The sequence below is a fragment of the Ctenopharyngodon idella genome, chromosome 13 (genome assembly GCF_019924925.1).
Source record: "Ctenopharyngodon idella isolate HZGC_01 chromosome 13, HZGC01, whole genome shotgun sequence".
NCBI lineage: Eukaryota > Metazoa > Chordata > Actinopteri > Cypriniformes > Xenocyprididae > Ctenopharyngodon > Ctenopharyngodon idella.
The window spans coordinates 8,219,187-8,236,886 of NC_067232.1; the positions used below are offsets into that span (position 1 = coordinate 8,219,187).

General features: G+C 37.7%; 2 protein-coding genes and 1 pseudogene across 4 annotated transcripts; 1 reads left to right on the top strand and 2 right to left on the bottom strand.

Moving 5' to 3' along the window:
• Positions 1 to 1,120: 1,120 nt before the first annotated feature.
• On the bottom strand, positions 1,121 to 4,760 carry LOC127524542 (phenazine biosynthesis-like domain-containing protein 1; annotated as a pseudogene).
• An 872-nt stretch (positions 4,761 to 5,632) lies between these two features.
• LOC127524539 (phenazine biosynthesis-like domain-containing protein) lies at positions 5,633 to 8,963 on the bottom strand. Its single transcript, XM_051916128.1, has 9 exons — positions 8,782 to 8,963; positions 8,335 to 8,431; positions 8,152 to 8,250; positions 7,958 to 8,067; positions 7,808 to 7,837; positions 7,635 to 7,723; positions 6,254 to 6,429; positions 6,016 to 6,078; positions 5,633 to 5,831 (listed from the first exon to the last, which is right to left on the bottom strand). The coding sequence occupies exons 1-9, from the start codon at positions 8,863 to 8,865 to the stop codon at positions 5,719 to 5,721; spliced, it is 861 nt and encodes a 286-aa protein (XP_051772088.1). The 5' UTR covers positions 8,866 to 8,963; the 3' UTR covers positions 5,633 to 5,718.
• Positions 8,964 to 9,929: 966 nt separating this feature from the next.
• hnrnph3 (heterogeneous nuclear ribonucleoprotein H3 (2H9)) lies at positions 9,930 to 15,501 on the top strand. 3 transcript variants are annotated; one of them, XM_051916125.1, is made up of 10 exons: positions 9,930 to 10,093; positions 10,871 to 10,980; positions 11,077 to 11,232; positions 11,673 to 11,816; positions 12,317 to 12,455; positions 13,296 to 13,486; positions 14,236 to 14,441; positions 14,542 to 14,677; positions 14,773 to 14,829; positions 14,952 to 15,501. In XM_051916125.1, exons 2-10 carry the CDS (start codon positions 10,893 to 10,895, stop codon positions 15,023 to 15,025), a joined length of 1,191 nt encoding a protein of 396 aa, XP_051772085.1. In that variant the 5' UTR covers positions 9,930 to 10,093; positions 10,871 to 10,892; the 3' UTR covers positions 15,026 to 15,501. The 3 variants fall into 3 exon arrangements, with proteins under 3 accessions (XP_051772085.1, XP_051772087.1, XP_051772086.1); XM_051916127.1 differs by having other exon boundaries at positions 9,972 to 10,093; positions 10,877 to 10,980; XM_051916126.1 differs by having other exon boundaries at positions 10,049 to 10,116.
• Positions 15,502 to 17,700: the final 2,199 nt, after the last annotated feature.

Below are 17,700 nucleotides of genomic sequence, written 5' to 3' on the forward strand. Positions count from 1 at the left end.
ATATTTTTTGTTTTTTACGGAGCCCCAGACATGACATGCAGGAAAAAAATAGTAGGCTAAATCGTGCACGCAATTTAGTAAATCGAGGGAACAAATTAGTAAATCATGCGCACGATTTATTTTTTCTTGCGTGTCATGTGCGGGGTTCCGTAGGTTTTAATATTTGTATTGTGTGGTAACCGTTTTATAAAAGCAATAAGGTGCTCGAGGCTAGTGCTGTATCGTACGGAGCCCCGCACATGACATGCAAGAAAAAAATAACGAATTAATAAATTGTGCGCACGATTTAGCCTTTTTTTTTTTTTTCTTTTTTTTTTTCCCCTGCATGTCATGTCCAGGGCTCCGTAGTATCATGAATAAGTCATGGCTGAAGGGGTTGCAGGGACTCCGCTTTGCGTCGTGCCTAACAACACCCTTCAGCCATGACTTATTCACGATACAGCACAGCCTCTCGTACCTTATTGCTTACATTGCTTTACATTAAATCTGAAGCAGATGGGCTACAGCAGCAGAAGACCACACCGGTTGCCACTTCTGTCAGCTAAGAACTTGAAACTGAGGCTACAATTCACATGGGCTCACCAAAATTAGACAGTAGAAGATTGGAAAAATGTTGCCTGGTCTGACGAGTATCGATTTCTGCTGCAACATTCAGATGGTAGGGTCAGAGTTTGGCTTAAACAACATGAAAGCATGGATCCATCCTGCCTTGTATCAATGGTTCAGGCTGGTGGTGTAATGGTGTGGGGGATATTTTCTTTGCATACTTTGGGCACTTTAGTACCAGCATCGTTTAAACGCTACAGCTTACCTGAGTATTGTTGCTGACCATGTCCATCCCTTTATGACCACAGTGTACCCATCTTCTGATGACTACTTCCAGCAGGACAATGCGCCATCACAAACCTCAAATCATCTCAAACTGGTTTCTTGAGCATGACAATGAGTTCACTATACTCAAATGGCCTCCAAAGTCACCAGATCTCAATCCAATAGAGCACCTTTGGGATGTGGTGGAACAGGAGATTTGCAACATAATGTGCAGTCGACAAATCTGCAGAAGCTGTGTGATTCTATCATGTCAATATGGACCAAAGTGTCTGAGCCTTACCATGCCTAACAGACAATTTTATTAATATTTAGCAATAAAATTAAATAATCATTTGATTTCACAGACTTAGTTTTTAATCAGATAGTGGAATGTTTACAACATTTAAATTAGTCTCCTAATCTCAATTTATTACAATTTTGGCCATATTTACCCACTTAGTGAAAAAACATCACTTTGCAGCTCTTTATTAAGAAAGAAAATAAACATGATTCCTATTAAACAATTCACAGATTTAGTGAGTATTGTGCAAGTTGTCTAGATTTTAAGAGTTCCCTGAAGAATGATCTGCGCCCGACCACTGATGTTGAGTCGACCATCATCCCTCAGCTCCAGCTCCAGTTCACCTCCACGACTGGAGCACTGGTAGGCTGGAAAAACAAATATAGGAGGGATAGGTACTTTGAGGAAAAATTGAGTATTTTATGCATTTTATTCAATCTTTTTGAGAAAAATATTTAATTAAATAATTTATGTGGACTAGTGTCATTATCAGTTTCCTTTAAATGTGGATTCTGATTTTTATTCCAGTACAGTAAAGGGGGGGAAAGGCCTTTACCCAACATTTTCTTTTTTATTCAGCTTTTCAGACCAGTAGCCAGCAAGAACTGTGTGTGCAGACCCTTTGAAAAAATTATTAGTCTTTTAAAGCATGAATCAAATTCATATCGCATTATGATGTCTAGGTGTCATTGCACATTTCCATTAGAATTCATGGCTTTACATTCACATGTGGAAACTACTACATATTTCTACACATTTATTGTACAGTAGGTTATAAATTTAAAGACCCATGTTGATCATTTCAGCTCACCAGTGACTGGATCTTCAAGGACCCCATTCCAAGGGGCAAAGTAACGGGAATAGAAGTCATATCCAGGCTGTGCGTTCGGAGCTCCTTTCATTGTAACAGCGACACCTTTAATCTTCCCAGTAGATTCGTTTTTCAGCAGAGCTTCTGCTTCAGGCCTCAAAGATGTAAGTTCAGATCTAACAAACAACAAACAGTCAACAACCTTGCAGACACTCTTAGAAGAAAAAGGTTCAGTGGGGTTCAATATAGAACCCTAGAGTCACTGACTCCATTTTAAATAAGTCTTTATGCCAAAAAGGTTTTATACAAGGAGAAATGTCTTAAATGATTGCCTAATACTTTATACAGGTTATTTAATTTTTTCTAGTGATAAAGTATGTTTACAAGCTGCTTTATTCATAAAATTTAATTGCAAGTAAAAATGAATTAATTAAAAATCCATAAAATGATCCCATAGTTTGAACCCTTATGAAGCACCTGACAGAGCCCTTTAAGGTTCTATATACAGTAGAAGTTTTAGATACAAAAACTTAACCTATACTTACTGATACTTATTTTCAGAGAATCTCATACTACAAGTTCTTGTCTCTGGTTGATCGTTGCTTTAAAAAAATTCTTTTTAATGTGCTTGACATACAATTTTCAGCAGGTTCTCTCTTTTCTGTTATTGTCTTCTATTTCTCTCTTGACATTATTCATCTCGTTTAACAAACAGAATGCCATCATCAATCTTATTTTCTTTGTTATTTTCAGAAATGCCTATGAGTGTCCAGCAGTACCTGTCACATGTGTCAGCTAGACAAATCATCAGGTTCCATGTTGTTGGACAGTAGCACACATCCTGGATGGGTAAGTCTCCAACAACAGCCTGAAAATGAACATAAAAGCTTGTTTCTCCTTATCTCGTATTGGAAACCTAATGTGATGCTTAATTACTCACTGGCAAACTTACTTTCAACAGATCCTTGATTTCATGTTGATCCTGCAAATTAAAAAAAATCTATAAATTTAGACCAAGAGCAACTACTTGATTGATCATGAGAGTCTACATTAGTTTTGTTGAAGAAATGGTCCAAGAGGTGTCTTTTGGTCATACCTGGGGCTTTGGTTTGTTTAAGGGGAAGTCCATTATTAGAGATTCTTCATGCTGGCGCACATGAAGCTCCCCACTCATAGTCTCAAATACCACAACAGGGTTGACTTTCTCTGTGTGAGGATATTGTGCTATTAGAATGGTCACCAGTCTATTGTTTTTGGTAAAAGATTAATGTCAGGACAAGCGTTTCTTACTTTTAAGGTAAAATAGCACTGCTGCTGAGGCCAGTGTTGCATGTCCACATAGTGGAACCTCACTTTTGGGGGAAAACCAGCATAACTCAAACCTTGCACCTTTCAAAATACATCAAATCTAAAATGTAAATCAGAGTTGTTTGAGTACTTCAACATGAATCTCTGCAGCAAAATACCTGAGGAATAATCCATAGAATTTCGTTTTGTGATGAAGGCAGTGTCTGATAAATTCATCTCAGCAGCAATGCTTTGATAAAGATCGTCTTTCGCTCCTAAATGTATTACAGAGAAACATTTTATAATGTTGTAACTAAAACATTTACATTTTCTTGCCATGAATAATTAATCTATAAGTTAACACATTTAGAAGACTGTCTTGTGATAGTGTAATACTTACATTCTCTATAAGGCATATTGCAGCAGGATTACCTTTAAAAGGTACATTGGTAAACGCATCAACAATAAATATTGGAATTTCCATTGATTACAACTCTTCTGCTCTCCAGGGTTTTTTTCTTGTACCTTTTTAGTTATTTTTAGAGCCGTCTTTGAAATCAAGTTAGACTTTGAACCTTATATAACAGCTCAGGTTAAAGGCACAGACGAGATTTCAAAAATGTCTTTTTAGATGGACTTTTCACTGTTATATTATCCTTAAAATAGTTTATTTACATAACATTATGACAACTGACAGGTGAAGTGAATAACACCGATTATCTCTTCATCACGACACCTGATAGTTGGTGGGATATATTAGACCGCAAGTGAACATTTTGTCCTCAAAGTTGATGTGTTAGAAGCAGGAAAAATAGGCAAGCGTAAGGATTTCAGCGAGTTTGACAAGGGCCAAATTGTGATGGCTAGACGACTGGGTCAGAGCATCTCCAAAACTGCAGCTCTTGTGGGGTGTTCCCCACAGACCAGTCCGGGTGCCCATGCTGACCCCTGTCCACCGCCGAAAGAGCCAACAGTGGGCACGCGAGCACCAGAACTGGACCACAGAGCAATGGAAGAGATGGCCTGGTCTAATGAAATCACGTTTGTTTTTTAACATCACGTGGATGGCTGGGAGCATGTGCGTCGCTTACCTGGGGAACACATGGCACCAGGATGCACTATGGGAAGAAGGCAAGCCAGCGGAGGCAGTGTGATGCTTTGGGCAATGTTCTGCTGGGAAACCTTGGGTCCTGCCACCCATGTGGATGTTACTTTGACACGTACCACCTACCTAAGCATTGTTGCAGACAATGTACATCCTTACATGGAAACGGCATTCCTTGGTGGCTGTGGCCTCTTTCAGCAGGGTAATGCGCTAACGCCCTGCCACAAAGCAAAAATGGTTCAGGAATGGTTTGAGGAGCACAACAACGAGTTTGAGGTGTTGACTTGGCCTCCAAATTCCCCAGATCTCAGTCCAATCAAGCATGTGGGATGTGCTGAACAAACAAGTCCGATCCATGGAGGCCCCACCTTGCAACTTACAGGACTTAAAGGATCTGCTGCTAACATCTTGGTGGCAGATACCACAGCACACCTTCAGGGGTCTAGTGGAGTCCATGCCTTAACAGGACAGGGCTGTTTTGGCAGCAAAAGGGGGACCAACACAATATTAAGAAGGTGGTCATAATGTTATGCTTGATCGGTGTATGTGTGTGTAAAATATAAATATAAATAAATAAATAAATAAAATATATATATATATATATTTTAGGGACACCTTGCTAGTACCGCATTAGACCCACTTTTGTCCTCAGATCTGCCTTAATTCTTTTTGGCATAGATTCAACAAGGTGCTGAAAACATTCCTCAGAGATTTTGGTATTTTCATGCACTACCACTCTAGAGTTTACAGACAATGGCCCGAAAAGAGAAAATATCCAGTGAGCGCCAGTTCCTTGGGCAAAAATGCCTTGTTGATGTCAGAGGAGAATGGCCAGACTGGTTCAACCTGAGTATTGTTGCTGACCATGTCTATCCCTTTATGACCACAGTGTACCCATCTTCTGATGGCTACTTCCAGCAGGACAATGATGTGCCGTCACAAAGCTCAAATCATCTCAAACTGGTTTCTTGAGCATGACAATGAGTTCACTATACTCAAATGGCCTCCAAAGTCACCAGATCTCAATCCAGTAGAGCACCTTTGGGATGTGGTGGAACAGGAGATTTGCAACATAATGTGCAGTCGACAAATCTGCAGAAGCTGTGTGATTCTATCATGTCAATATGGACCAAATTGTCTGAGCCTTACCATGCCCAACAGACAATTGTATTAATATTTAGCAATACAATTAAATATTCATTTGATTTCACAGACTTAGTTTTTAATCAGAAAGTCGAATGTTTACAAAATTTAAATTAGTCTCCTAATGTCAATTTATTTCAATTTTGGCCATATTTACCCACTTAGTGAAAAAACATCAGTTTGCGGCTCTTTATTAAGAAAGAAAATGAACATGATTCCCATTAAACAATTCAAAGATTCAGTGAGTATTGTGCAAGTTGTCTAGATTTTAAGAGTTCCCTGAAGAATGATCTGCGCCCGACCGCTGATGTTGAGTCGACCATCATCCCTCAGCTCCAGCTCCAGTTCACCTCCACGACTGGAGCACTGGTAGGCTGGAATAACAAATATAAAAGGGATAAGTACTTTGAGGAAAAATTTAGTATTTTATGCATTTTATTCAAGCTTTTTGAGAACTATTTAATTAAATCATTTATGTGGACTAGTGTCATTTTCAGTTTCCTATTAATGTGGATTCTGATTTTTATTCCAGTGCAATCAAGGGAAAAAGGCCTTTACCCAACATTTTCTTTTTATTCAGCTTTTCAGACCAGTAGCCAGCAAGAACTGTGTGTGCAGACCCTTTGAAAAAAGTATTAGCCTTTTAAAGCATGACATTATGAAGTCTAAGTGTCATTGTACATTTCCATTAGAATTCATGGTTTTACATTCACATGTGGAAACTACTACATATTTCTCCATATGTATTGTACAGTAGGTTTTGAATTTAAAACCTATGTTAATCATTTCAGCTCACCAGTGACTGGATCTTCAGGGATCCCAAACCAAGGGGCAAAGTAACGGGAATAGAAGTCATATCCAGGCTGTGCGTTTGGAGCTCCTTTCATTGTAACAATGACACCTTTAATCTTCCCAGTAGATTCGTTTTTCAGCAGAGCTTCTGCTTCAGGCCTCAAAGATGTAAGTTCAGATCTAACAAACAACAAACAGTCAACAACCTTGAAGACACTCTTAGAAGAAAAAGGTTCAGTGGGGTTCAATATAGAACCCTAGAGTTCTTAACTCAATTTTAAATAAGTCTAAGTCATTTCCTGTCATCTCTTGGAATAACTGAAAGCCAGGTTTTTCCTGTCTGTCATTATTAGCAGAACACATTTTATTCATAGGGAAAATTAAATAATTCAATAAGGTCCATACTTTAAAGCTTTTGATTCTGAGTTGTACTTGGCCTTATGAAAAAGTAACATAGTTCTTAATTGTTAAACTATAGCATTTGTTACAATAAGGATATTACAGATGATGGCTCCTCATTACCATGCTTAGGCCAATATTAACACTTTTTTTTTTTCTTTCTTGTTTATCTATCTATAGCAGGGATAGGTGACGTCAGTCCTGGAGTGCCACTGTCCTGCAGAGTTTAGCTCCAACCCTGAAAAAAATTACCCACCTGTAGCCTTAGTAATCCTGAAGACATTGATTAACTTGTTCAGGTGTGTTTGGTTAGGGTTGGAGCTAAAATCTGCAGGACAGCGGCACTCCAGGACCGACATTGCCTATTCCTGATCTATAGCATTTGTTAGAAAAAATAGCAACCTACATATTTAGAAACTATAGATGCCACAGTTGTAACATAAATCTTTATTAAAAAAATCTATTCCCTTAACAGATTATCTATTATAAATTCTACAACAAATTAGACAAAATGTACCACAATAAATGCAATAGAACGTTTAAATACTAGTAAAGGTGGTCATGAGTAGTTTAAAAATCTTTCTAAAGATGATGTTTTCTCTTTTCATCAGTCTTTTTAGTTTATGTGGCTGTTTGAGATCATGTTTGACTTTTCCCATAGTGTTTTAAAGTGGTAAATTCTCAAAAGAATTCAAATAGGTTGCACATTTTATCATCAGTGTTGCAATAGGAACGCCACTCAAAATTAAACAATTGGGCTTCAGTCATATTGCACAGATAATTTGTCCGTTCAGTTCATGCGGGAACTTGGTGCGTATAAAAGCTCAGAACGCACAATGTATATAATTAATTAATAGCCTGATTCTGTTTTCATTAGCCAATTGTTTTGGTTATTGTGGGGGGTTACCTCCTCCCCCATCCCCCTGCATCAATCTTATTTTCTTTTCTTGTTATTTTCAGAAATGCCTGTGAATGTCCAGCAGTACCTGTCACATGTGTCAGATAGACGAATCATCAATTTCCTTGTTGTTGGACAGTAGCACACATCCTGGATGGGTAAGTCTCCAACAACAGCCTGAAAATGAACATAAAAGCTTCTTTCTCCTTATCTCATATTGGAAACCTAACATGATGCTAAATTACTCACTGGCAAACTTACTTTCAAGAGATTCTTGATTTCATGTTGGTCCTGCAAGTTACAAAAAATATATATATACAAATTTAAACCAAAAGCAACTACTTGATTGATCACGAGAGTCTACATTAGTTTTGCTGAAGAAGGAGGCCAAGATGTGTCTTTTGGTCATACCTGGGGCTTTGGTTTGTTTAAGGGGAAGTCCATTATTAGAGATTCTTCATGCTGGCGCACATGAAGCTCCCCACTCATAGTCTCAAACACCACAACGGGGTTGACATTCTCTGTGTGATGATATTGTGCTTTGAGAATGGTCACCAGTCCATTGTTTTTAGTAAAAGATTAATGTCAGGACAAGCGTTTCTTACTTTTAAGGTAAAAGAGCACTGCTGCTGAGGCCAGTGTTGCATGTCCACATAGTGGAACCTCACTTTTGGGGGTAAACCAGCGTAACCCAAACCTTGCACCTTTCAAAATACATCAAACCCAAAAGCAGACATGTAAATCAGAGTTGTGTGAGTATTTCAACATGCATCTCAGCAGCAAAATACCTGAGGAAAAATCCATAGAATTCCGTTTTGTGATGAAAGCAGTCTCTGATAAATTCATCTCAGCAGCAATGCTTTGATAAAGATTGTCTTGCAGCTCCTAAATGTATTACAGAGAAATATATCTTTTTTTATATTCGTATGATACAAAAATTAAAATTTTTACAGCATATATTAATGTTAGGCAATAAAAATGTTCTTGTTCATGTTAGTTCACAGTGCATTAACTAATGTTAGCAGATGCAACTTTTGATCTTACAAATGTATTATCGAAGATTAATAAATATGTAGAAGTATTGTTCATTATTTGTTCGATAATGTAGTTAACTAATGTTAACAAATGAAACCTTATTGTAAAGTGTTACTGATATTCTAACATATTCAAAGAGTAAGAAACTAGTTTAGCCTATGTGAAAAGAAAAAAAATGTCTTGTGTAGTGTAATACTTACATTCTCTATAAGACATACTGCAGCAGGATTACCTTTAAAAGGTAAATTAGTAAAAGCATCAACAGTAAATATTGGAATCTCCATTTGTTGCAGCTGTTTTACTCTGGAGTATAGGCAGAGTTTAGCATGACGTTTAGGAAATCATAGTCCAGTGCTTCAAGGCTTGCTGAGACTTTGACCCCAGTAGTGTAACACCCCATTTTAAAGTTACAGGCAACAAGATTTCTGAATGTTTCTTTGATGTGATTTACTCATATCATTTAAATGTTAAAGCTCATTAAAAAAACAATGAAATGTAAACTATGAGATTTATTACTATTTAACTATTTATTACTATTTATTATTTATTACTATTTAGCTTTTTCCCTTTTTAGATAGGCATAGAATTAACAGGAATCAGGGACAAGGTCACTTTATATTGGGTGTCTTTAATTATTATGTACTTACATAAAAAAACTTTGGTACGATGTATTACTGTGTTAAAGGTGTATTGCAAAACACTTGTACTGCTATGTGAAATATGGGTAAGGTTAGGGACAGGTTTAAGGGTGGGTTATGGTGTATGGTTATAGGGTCAACAGTGTAATTATACAGTAGATGTAACTACAGAAATTAAATATGGATGTAATTTCAAGTAGGTATTTTTTTAAAATATAAATACAGCGTAAAACATCTTTGTACACAATAAGCACATTTGTATCAAATGATTAATGTAAATGTTAGTAGGCTACATTGTAGTTGAAGACATTTAATATAAAGTGGGTTCGGAATCAGTTTAAATATTAATATTTCTGGATGTCTAAAACGAATCATTTTTTCATAATGAACAATTTTTTTGAAAATTGCAATGTGATTATATTTACATTTATTTGCGTGATTTACATTTAATTTATTTTCTTTGCATTAATGTGTTAATAGACATTTATAACTTACATTTAAGGGGAAAATGTCATTGGATAGTTCTATTTAGCTTCACTGGCTCTCTTTTCTTCCCACAGCTGTAGGCTATTTGTTTGTATAGAGCTGCAGATTCTCTCGCGGTAGTACACATGGCCCTATTATGAGTCTGGAGCGTTCGAATGTGCCACATTGCAGTTTTATACAGGATAAAGTATAAGCCATTCGATGATTCCTCAATCCTCCGTGCAGTTTGTGCCACATGCGCTTGGAGCCTCTCTGCTCACACGTCAGACCGTTCTGCGTGCCTGCAGCGAGGTCAATGTCCTCTGACAGGCGCGTTCTCGCGAGACTTCGACTATCTGGACTACAGGACTATACGTTCAGGGTTACCTGAGAGGACAGGCGCTTGACGGTGAGAAGTTATTCGATATTCATGTACATATTATTTCATATTTAACTTTGTGTGTATAAGTTGATCCTTTACATTCAATAATGAATATATTTTGTGTACTTTGCATAGCGGAAGTGCTGTTTTTCGTCCCAGAAACTGACAACTTGTCGGTCGTTAATTCCTGTCAGGCGAATATCTCGCTAATGTTAAAGTCGTTTTGATTTAAAGTTCACTTGCCAGTTTCGGTTGTCGGTTGCGGTTAGCTTGACACATGACCGACCTGCTTTCGGAATGCTCTAAATAACATTTACCATGTTAGCTTGCTCTTAAGTTTAAAAGCCTACTGTATTTTGACTTGCCGGTAGTGGCTGTCTAGCTAGCTAACTAACTTAATAGACGTTTAATATAAGATGCCAATTGGTTTATACTATTCATTGCTCCTCAAACTACACCAAAACGCTGCATTTGTGTGACATGTCATTATCGTTTTTCTTTTTATCTGTTGACTGAAGCCTCTGACTTTTGACAACATGGCTGTGTCTCAAAACATAGTGAACTGCCTACCTAGTTAGCGTTTTTGGGCGTGATACGTGCGTTCTAACTCTACTGAGATGCCCCAAAATGATGTTTGAGTAGGCATTTTACTGGGTTTGATGCACTGCCAAGTTGTCAAAATAGAAAAAGACTAGCGTAAACTATTTTGATCAAGTTGTGAACTAGGTAACACAGTGCTGTCTAGGTAGGCAACTCACTGGTTTTGTAGACAGAGCCCATGTTTTACACTAATTTGTTTTTCAGATACAGACCTGACAAGGTAAACATGTCTCATAATGATGAAGGTTATGTGGTGCGGATCCGTGGTTTACCCTGGTCATGCACACAGGAGGAAGTGGCCTCCTTTTTCTCTGGTATGCAAACACTCAAACTGAAAGCATCTTTTGTAGCATTCTGTGCGAGTCTAAAGAAAAAGAGATACAATTGTAATTTTCTTTGTTCACTTCCAGATTGTGACATTGTAGGGAAAGTCAATGGGGTGTGTTTTACCTTCTCCAAAGAGGGAAGGCCGAGTGGAGAGGCGTTTGTAGAGCTGAAGACATCAGAAGACTTTAAAAGGGCTTTGGCAAAAGATCGCAAATACATGGGTCACCGTTATATCGAAGGTACACTCCTGTCCGCAATGTAGAAAATTCTGTTACATTGTTGTATTTAAAGTCACCATGAAAGTCACCAAAATTGACCATTCTTATTTTTTTTTATGTAATACTGCAGTGTTTATTATAAATGATTTATCTGTGCACATCTTTTTTTTTTTTTTTTTTTTTTACATTCATGGTCTCATATTTTATCAAAACATTAACATCTCCTTCTCCTCGGCTCCTGCAACCAATTAGCAAATCACAACGAACCAATCAATTCCTGATAAACAAAAACAAGTACCACCCTACTTTTTTTTTTTTTTTCTCATTTGAGAAGCAATTTCTGTTTCATACCGACTTTAAATGGCAAATCAGATGAGATGATAAATCAGATGAGATGTCTGCACATTTGTAGAATGTAAATAAAATATAACACATTGTCTGCCTCTTGACCCATCCCATAGTGTTCAGGTCAAACCGTAGTGAGATGGATTGGGTGCTGAAACGCTCTGGTCCCACAGACTATGACAGCAGCAGCGGTTGCATGTTGCGTCTTAGAGGACTGCCGTTCGGCTGCAGTAAAGAAGAAATTGTACAGTTCTTTTCAGGTACATCTTTTGTTTCACTTCAACGCCTCCTAGACTTGCAGATATAGCTAGGAAATCTTTTATAGGTTGTGTTTTCTGGGCTGTGGTGTTTAAATCGTGTCAGTTTTGCTTCCAGAGAAAGTTTATCATGCCTTTTATACTTCCTGAGAAAGTTTATCATGCCTTTTATATAGTCAGTCAGATCATATTTTGAAGGTTTTCTTTTTATATACTCTTCTAACTCTCAAATCAAACTATTATTGAGCATGTTCTGGTTGTTTTTAATGTTATTTATATGTTGCCAACATCCTTGAGACAGATGTGCTTTCTTGATATGATTTCTTGATTGATTGTATTATAATTTAATGGATTTATCCTTAGTGGTGTGCTCTAGGACTGTTCTGTCTACCATAGGGAATGATTTAGGAGCTCAACTGGGGGGGATGTCTTTTCTGCAGATGAGAATGTTGCGGCTCTTTAACATGTCTCCCCATGTGGGGTTATTTGTCCTTGGGTTAAAGGGTTGAAAATCGTGCCAAATGGGATAACATTGCCGATGGACTACCAGGGGAGGAGCACAGGGGAAGCCTTCGTGCAGTTTGCCTCAAAGGAGATAGCAGAAAAGGCTCTGGGGAAACACAAGGAAAGAATAGGGCACAGGTGGGGCCGGCAAGACTGGGCTGGGTGCTAATGCTATCTCTAAATGTGGGGTGGGGTGGGGGGGTCATGCATCTTTCTGCTCTGGAAAAAGATGGTTTGATCATGTTATGTTTAATTTCACATTACACTGTCATAAGGGGGCAAAAAATAGGCATTCAGCAGAAATATGATTTCATAATATCGTTGGGCAACACATACTGCAGAGGCAAAGGAGCCTTTTTTATAACAGGTACTATTAATATACTTTTAAGATTCTGTTTCTGTCTGAAAATGGCCTTTAGATACAGTTAAATTTCAAGACTTAAGGCCCGTTCACACCAAGAACGATATACATATATTAGTGTCCACCTCAGTAAACAATATCGTTGTTTATCCTAAGTACACGTTGCAGTTGTCGTCTGCCACTTTAAATGCTTGAGCTCTTTAAAGCAGGATTGATTCTGATTGACTGTAAATGGATTTATCGTTCATCATCTGGAGAAAAAAAAAAAAAAAAAGTCATTCTGAAAGTGATTCAAAAGATATAATTTCTCTGTGCCATTATTGTTATAGTTGTGATGTGGAGTCAGCTATTCTTTTATAGTCCTAAAAATCATTCTAAATATATCTTTATCGTTAGCATTATAGTTCTCATCCTTGGTGTGAACGGACCTTTATAGTACGGGCAGCATTTCAGACACTTATTACTTCTTTCACTGGTCAATACCTGACAATAAATTGTCAGTTATTGTGATGAAATTAATCACTGGGCCCCAAATACTCTCTCTCCTCTCCTCATTTCTGTTAACCATTCACCAGCCTGCAAGTTCATTAACACGTTGCATTTCAAAATAAACTCAGGTACATAGAGATATTCAAAAGCAGCCGAAATGAATTACGTGCATACTACGAAGTACCCCGGAGGATGATTGGACAAAGGCCTAGTCCATATGACAGACCCCTGATGGGACGCGGGAACTTCTTTGGGCCCGGGCCTGGAAGGGGAGGTGCTGTCCTGGACCAGATACGCAGCGGAGGTGGTTATAGTGGTGGTATGCTACTTTATTAGTCTTTAAAAACTTTATTAACTCTCCATTAGTTACTATCCATCTTAACTGAAACCCAGTGAAAGGCTAATTAAAGGGTTTGAATGGCTATATGTATGTTCAAAAGTTTGGGGTCAGTAATATTTTATATATCTATAAATATATATGTGTGTGTGTATGTGTGAGATAGATATATATATATATATATAAAAATTGAATTAATACTTTTATTCAGCAAGGGCACATTAAGATGATCAAAAGTGAAAGTAATGACATTTATAATGTTACAAACGATTTCTATTTCAAATAAATGCTGTTTTTTGAATCCTTAAATGTTTCATGGTATCCAAAAATATTAAGCAGCACAACTGTTTTCAACATTGATAATAATAAGAAATGTTTCTTGAGAGTCAAATCAGCATTATTAGAATGATTTCTGAAGGATCATGTGACACTGAAGACTGGAGTAATGATACTGAAAATACAGCTTTGTATCACAGGAATAAATTACATTTTAAAATATATTCAAATAGAAAACAATTATTTTAAAAAGTAATAATATTTCACAATAATATTTCTGATAAATGCAGTCTTGGTGAGCATAAGAGACTTCCTGCAAAAACATTAAAAAAATTTACAGACCCCACTTTTGAATGGTTGTGTATTTGCTGACAGGAAGTGATATGTGACTTAACTGTTGTCTATTATTGTTTCAGACCTCAAATTAAAGTATTGAATTGTCTCTCCTTAATAAGGATATGGTGGGTTTGACAACTACAATGGCTTTAACAACTACTGCTTTGGTAATGGCATGTTTGAAGAGCGTGTGCGTGGTGATAGAGGAAGAGGAGGAATGGGGGGTCATGGTTACAGCACCGATTCAAACTCAGGCTTTCACAGCGGCCATTTCGTGCACATGAGAGGCCTACCGTTCCGCGCTACGGAGGCAGATATTGCACATGTAAGAAACACCAGTGTTGCCTTTTCGTGTGGATGTATCCTTACAATATTTTAAAGTAAAGGTATTATTGCCCTTGTGTAAGTGTTTTTTTTTTTTTCAGTTCTTTGCCCCTTTGAACCCTGTGAGGGTGCACATTGATGTAGGACCCAATGGAAAGTCTACAGGAGAGGCAGATGTTGAGTTCAGATCTCATGAAGATGCTGTGTCTGCCATGTCAAAAGACAAGAATCATATGCGTAAGTTGCCTCCATTTCCAGACCTCTGTCTTAGTCAAATTGCATCGCTGTCTTTGTTTGTCGTGATCGCATTTATAATTGCATTCTCTTTGTAGAGCATCGTTACATTGAGCTTTTCCTGAATTCAACTTCAAGTGGGCCATCTGAAATGGGTTAGTATGACTATGTGGAGATTGTTATTATGTAATAGTTTTGTTGAAGTGTATGGATGAGAAGGTGTGAAGACAACATTCAAATGCGAGTCTTTTGTTTTGGGGCCATGAAAACACTGCAGGCCGCGGAGGAGGTTTCTATGGCAACTCTGGTGGCATGGGCTCTCGAGGAAGTGGACTAAGGGGAATGTACTGAGGATGCTTGCAATACATGCACTTTTCAACCCAAAGTTGGAGCTTCCAGCTTGGAAGATCTTTTTGTACGAATATGTTTTCACATGTTCCTATGAAATATGTCCAAAATATTTTACAGGCTTGAAGAGTATGAGCTGTTGCATATATATATTGACCGGCTACTGTACATTTTGCTTATTGAATTTTATATTACATATTCTGTGTTGGTCTAAGATATACTCTTTGTATGTATTTTGACTCAAATGGTTATGAATAGCTTGATTCCCAAGTTTCGAGTGTGAGATTGCACTTTTAAAGCAATAACATCATTTTGGATGTTTACCTGTTTTTTGCTGCTCAGTAAAATTTCTAATTGAAACCTGTGAAATTTACACATCCATGGAATAAAACCTTTTATTGGTATATTTTATTTTTAACCAGAGATGTTCATTGAAGGCAACTGTTATGTAAGAATAAAGTGTGATATCTTGGTTTTGATTAGAGCTAGATGGAACATATGGCAGCAATCCATTTCTATATTATGCTTTCCAGTACACAAGAAGATTGGTGTAGCTTATTTGAGTTTTGATTTCAAGTTTTTTTTAAACTACAGTTCAAAAGTTGGGGGCTGGTAATGAGTCTCTTCTGCTCACCAAGGCTGCATTTATTTGATCAAAAATACAATAAAATGGTAATATTGGGAAATATTTTTACAATTTAAAATAACCGTATTTGAATATTTTAAAATTAAATTTATTCCTGTGATGGCAAAGCTGAATTTTCAGCATCATTACTCCAGTCTTCAGTGTCACATGATCCTTCAGAAATCATTGATTTGGTGCTCACTTTTTATATATAAAATAATTAGCAATGTTTGAAACAATTATGTTGCTTAATATTTTTGTGGAAACTGATGCATTTTAGGATTTTTTAATTAATAGAAAGTTTAAAATAACATTTATTTAAAATACAGTCTTTTTTTTGCAAATTTCTTTAGTGTCACTTTTGATTGCTTTAAACCTATGAATCCTACTATATACACTATATTGCCAAAAGTTTTAGGACACCTGCCTTTACGTGCACATGAACTTTAATGACATCCCATTCTTAAGTAGGGTTTAATATGGAGTTGGCCCACCCTTTGCAGCTATAACAGCCTCAACTAGTCTGGGAAGGCTTTCCACAAGGTTTAGGAGTGTGTTTATGGGAATTTTTGACCATTCTTCTAGAAGCGCATTTGTGAGGTCAGGCAGTGACGTTGGCGAGAAGGCCTGGCTCGCAGTCTCCGCTCTAATTCATCCCAAAGGTGTTCTATCGGGTTGAGGTCAGGACTCTGTGCAGGCCAGTCAAGTTCCTCCACACCAAACTCACTCATCCATGTCTTTATGGACCTTGCTTTGTGCACTGGTGCACAGTCATGTTGGAACCGGAAGGGGCCATACCCAAACTGCTCCCACAAAGTTGGGAGCCTGAAATTGTCCAAAATGTTTTTGTATGCTGAAGCATTAAGAGTTCCTTTCACTGGAACTAAGGGGCCAAGCCCAACCCCTGAAAAACAACCCCACACCATAATCCCCCCTCCACCAAACTTTACACTTGGTACAATACAGTCAGGCAAGTACTGTTCTCCTGGCAACTGCCAAACCCAGACTCATCCATCAGATTTCCAGACAGAGAAGCGTGATTCGTCACTCCAGAGAACACGTCTCCACTGCTCCAGTGGCGGCGTGCTTTACACCACTGCATCTGACGCTTTGCAGCGGCCATGGAAACCCATTCCATGAAGCTCTCTACGCACTGTTCTTGAGCTAATCTGAAGGCCACACGAAGTTTGGAGGTCTGTAGCTTTTGACTCTGTAGAAAGTTGGCGACTTCTGCGCACTGTGCGCCTCAGCATGTGCTGACCCTGCTCTGTGATTTTACGTGGCCTACCACTTCGTGGCTGAGTTGCTGTTGTTCCCAATTGCTTCCACTTTGTTATGATACCACTAACAGTTGACCGTGGAATATATAGTAGTTAGGAAATTTCACGAATGGACTTATTGCACAGGTGGCAACCTATCATGGTACCACGCTTGAATTCACTGAGCTCCTGAGAGCGACACGTTCTTTTACAAATGTTTGTAGAAGCAGTCTGCATGCCTAGGTGCTTGATTTTATACACCTGTGGCCACGGAAGTGATTGGAACACCTGAATTCAATGATTTGGAGGGGTGTCCCAATACTTTTGGCAATACAGTGCATTTCCAAGGCCTCCAAATTATCAACATGATCAAAACCTTGGTGAAAAACCTGTTGTTCACAATCTATATTGGAAGATATAGTGATAACTGATATTCATATGCATTTTATGCAAGTAGCCCTCTATACTGTTATAAAGATCTCATTGATTTACATTACAGGCTATTAGAATTTTACACTTTTTGGAAATATATATATCAGCAGCTGCACCAAATTGCGTATTTTCTCAGTTTGGGCCTCAATAAATTTGAGGTGTTTTTTCCCTGAGTTTAAACTCCATATTCTCATATATTATACTATTTAAGCCATAAAAGCCTGATGTATCAAACATGATACTCAACAAAAAACATTTAAAGGTCTAAAGGTTCAATAAACTCTTACGTTTAAAAAGAAATTAGATTTTTCTGACTTGTATTACATATGTCAGGCTTCATAAGGTTAATGTGTCCTTGCTGA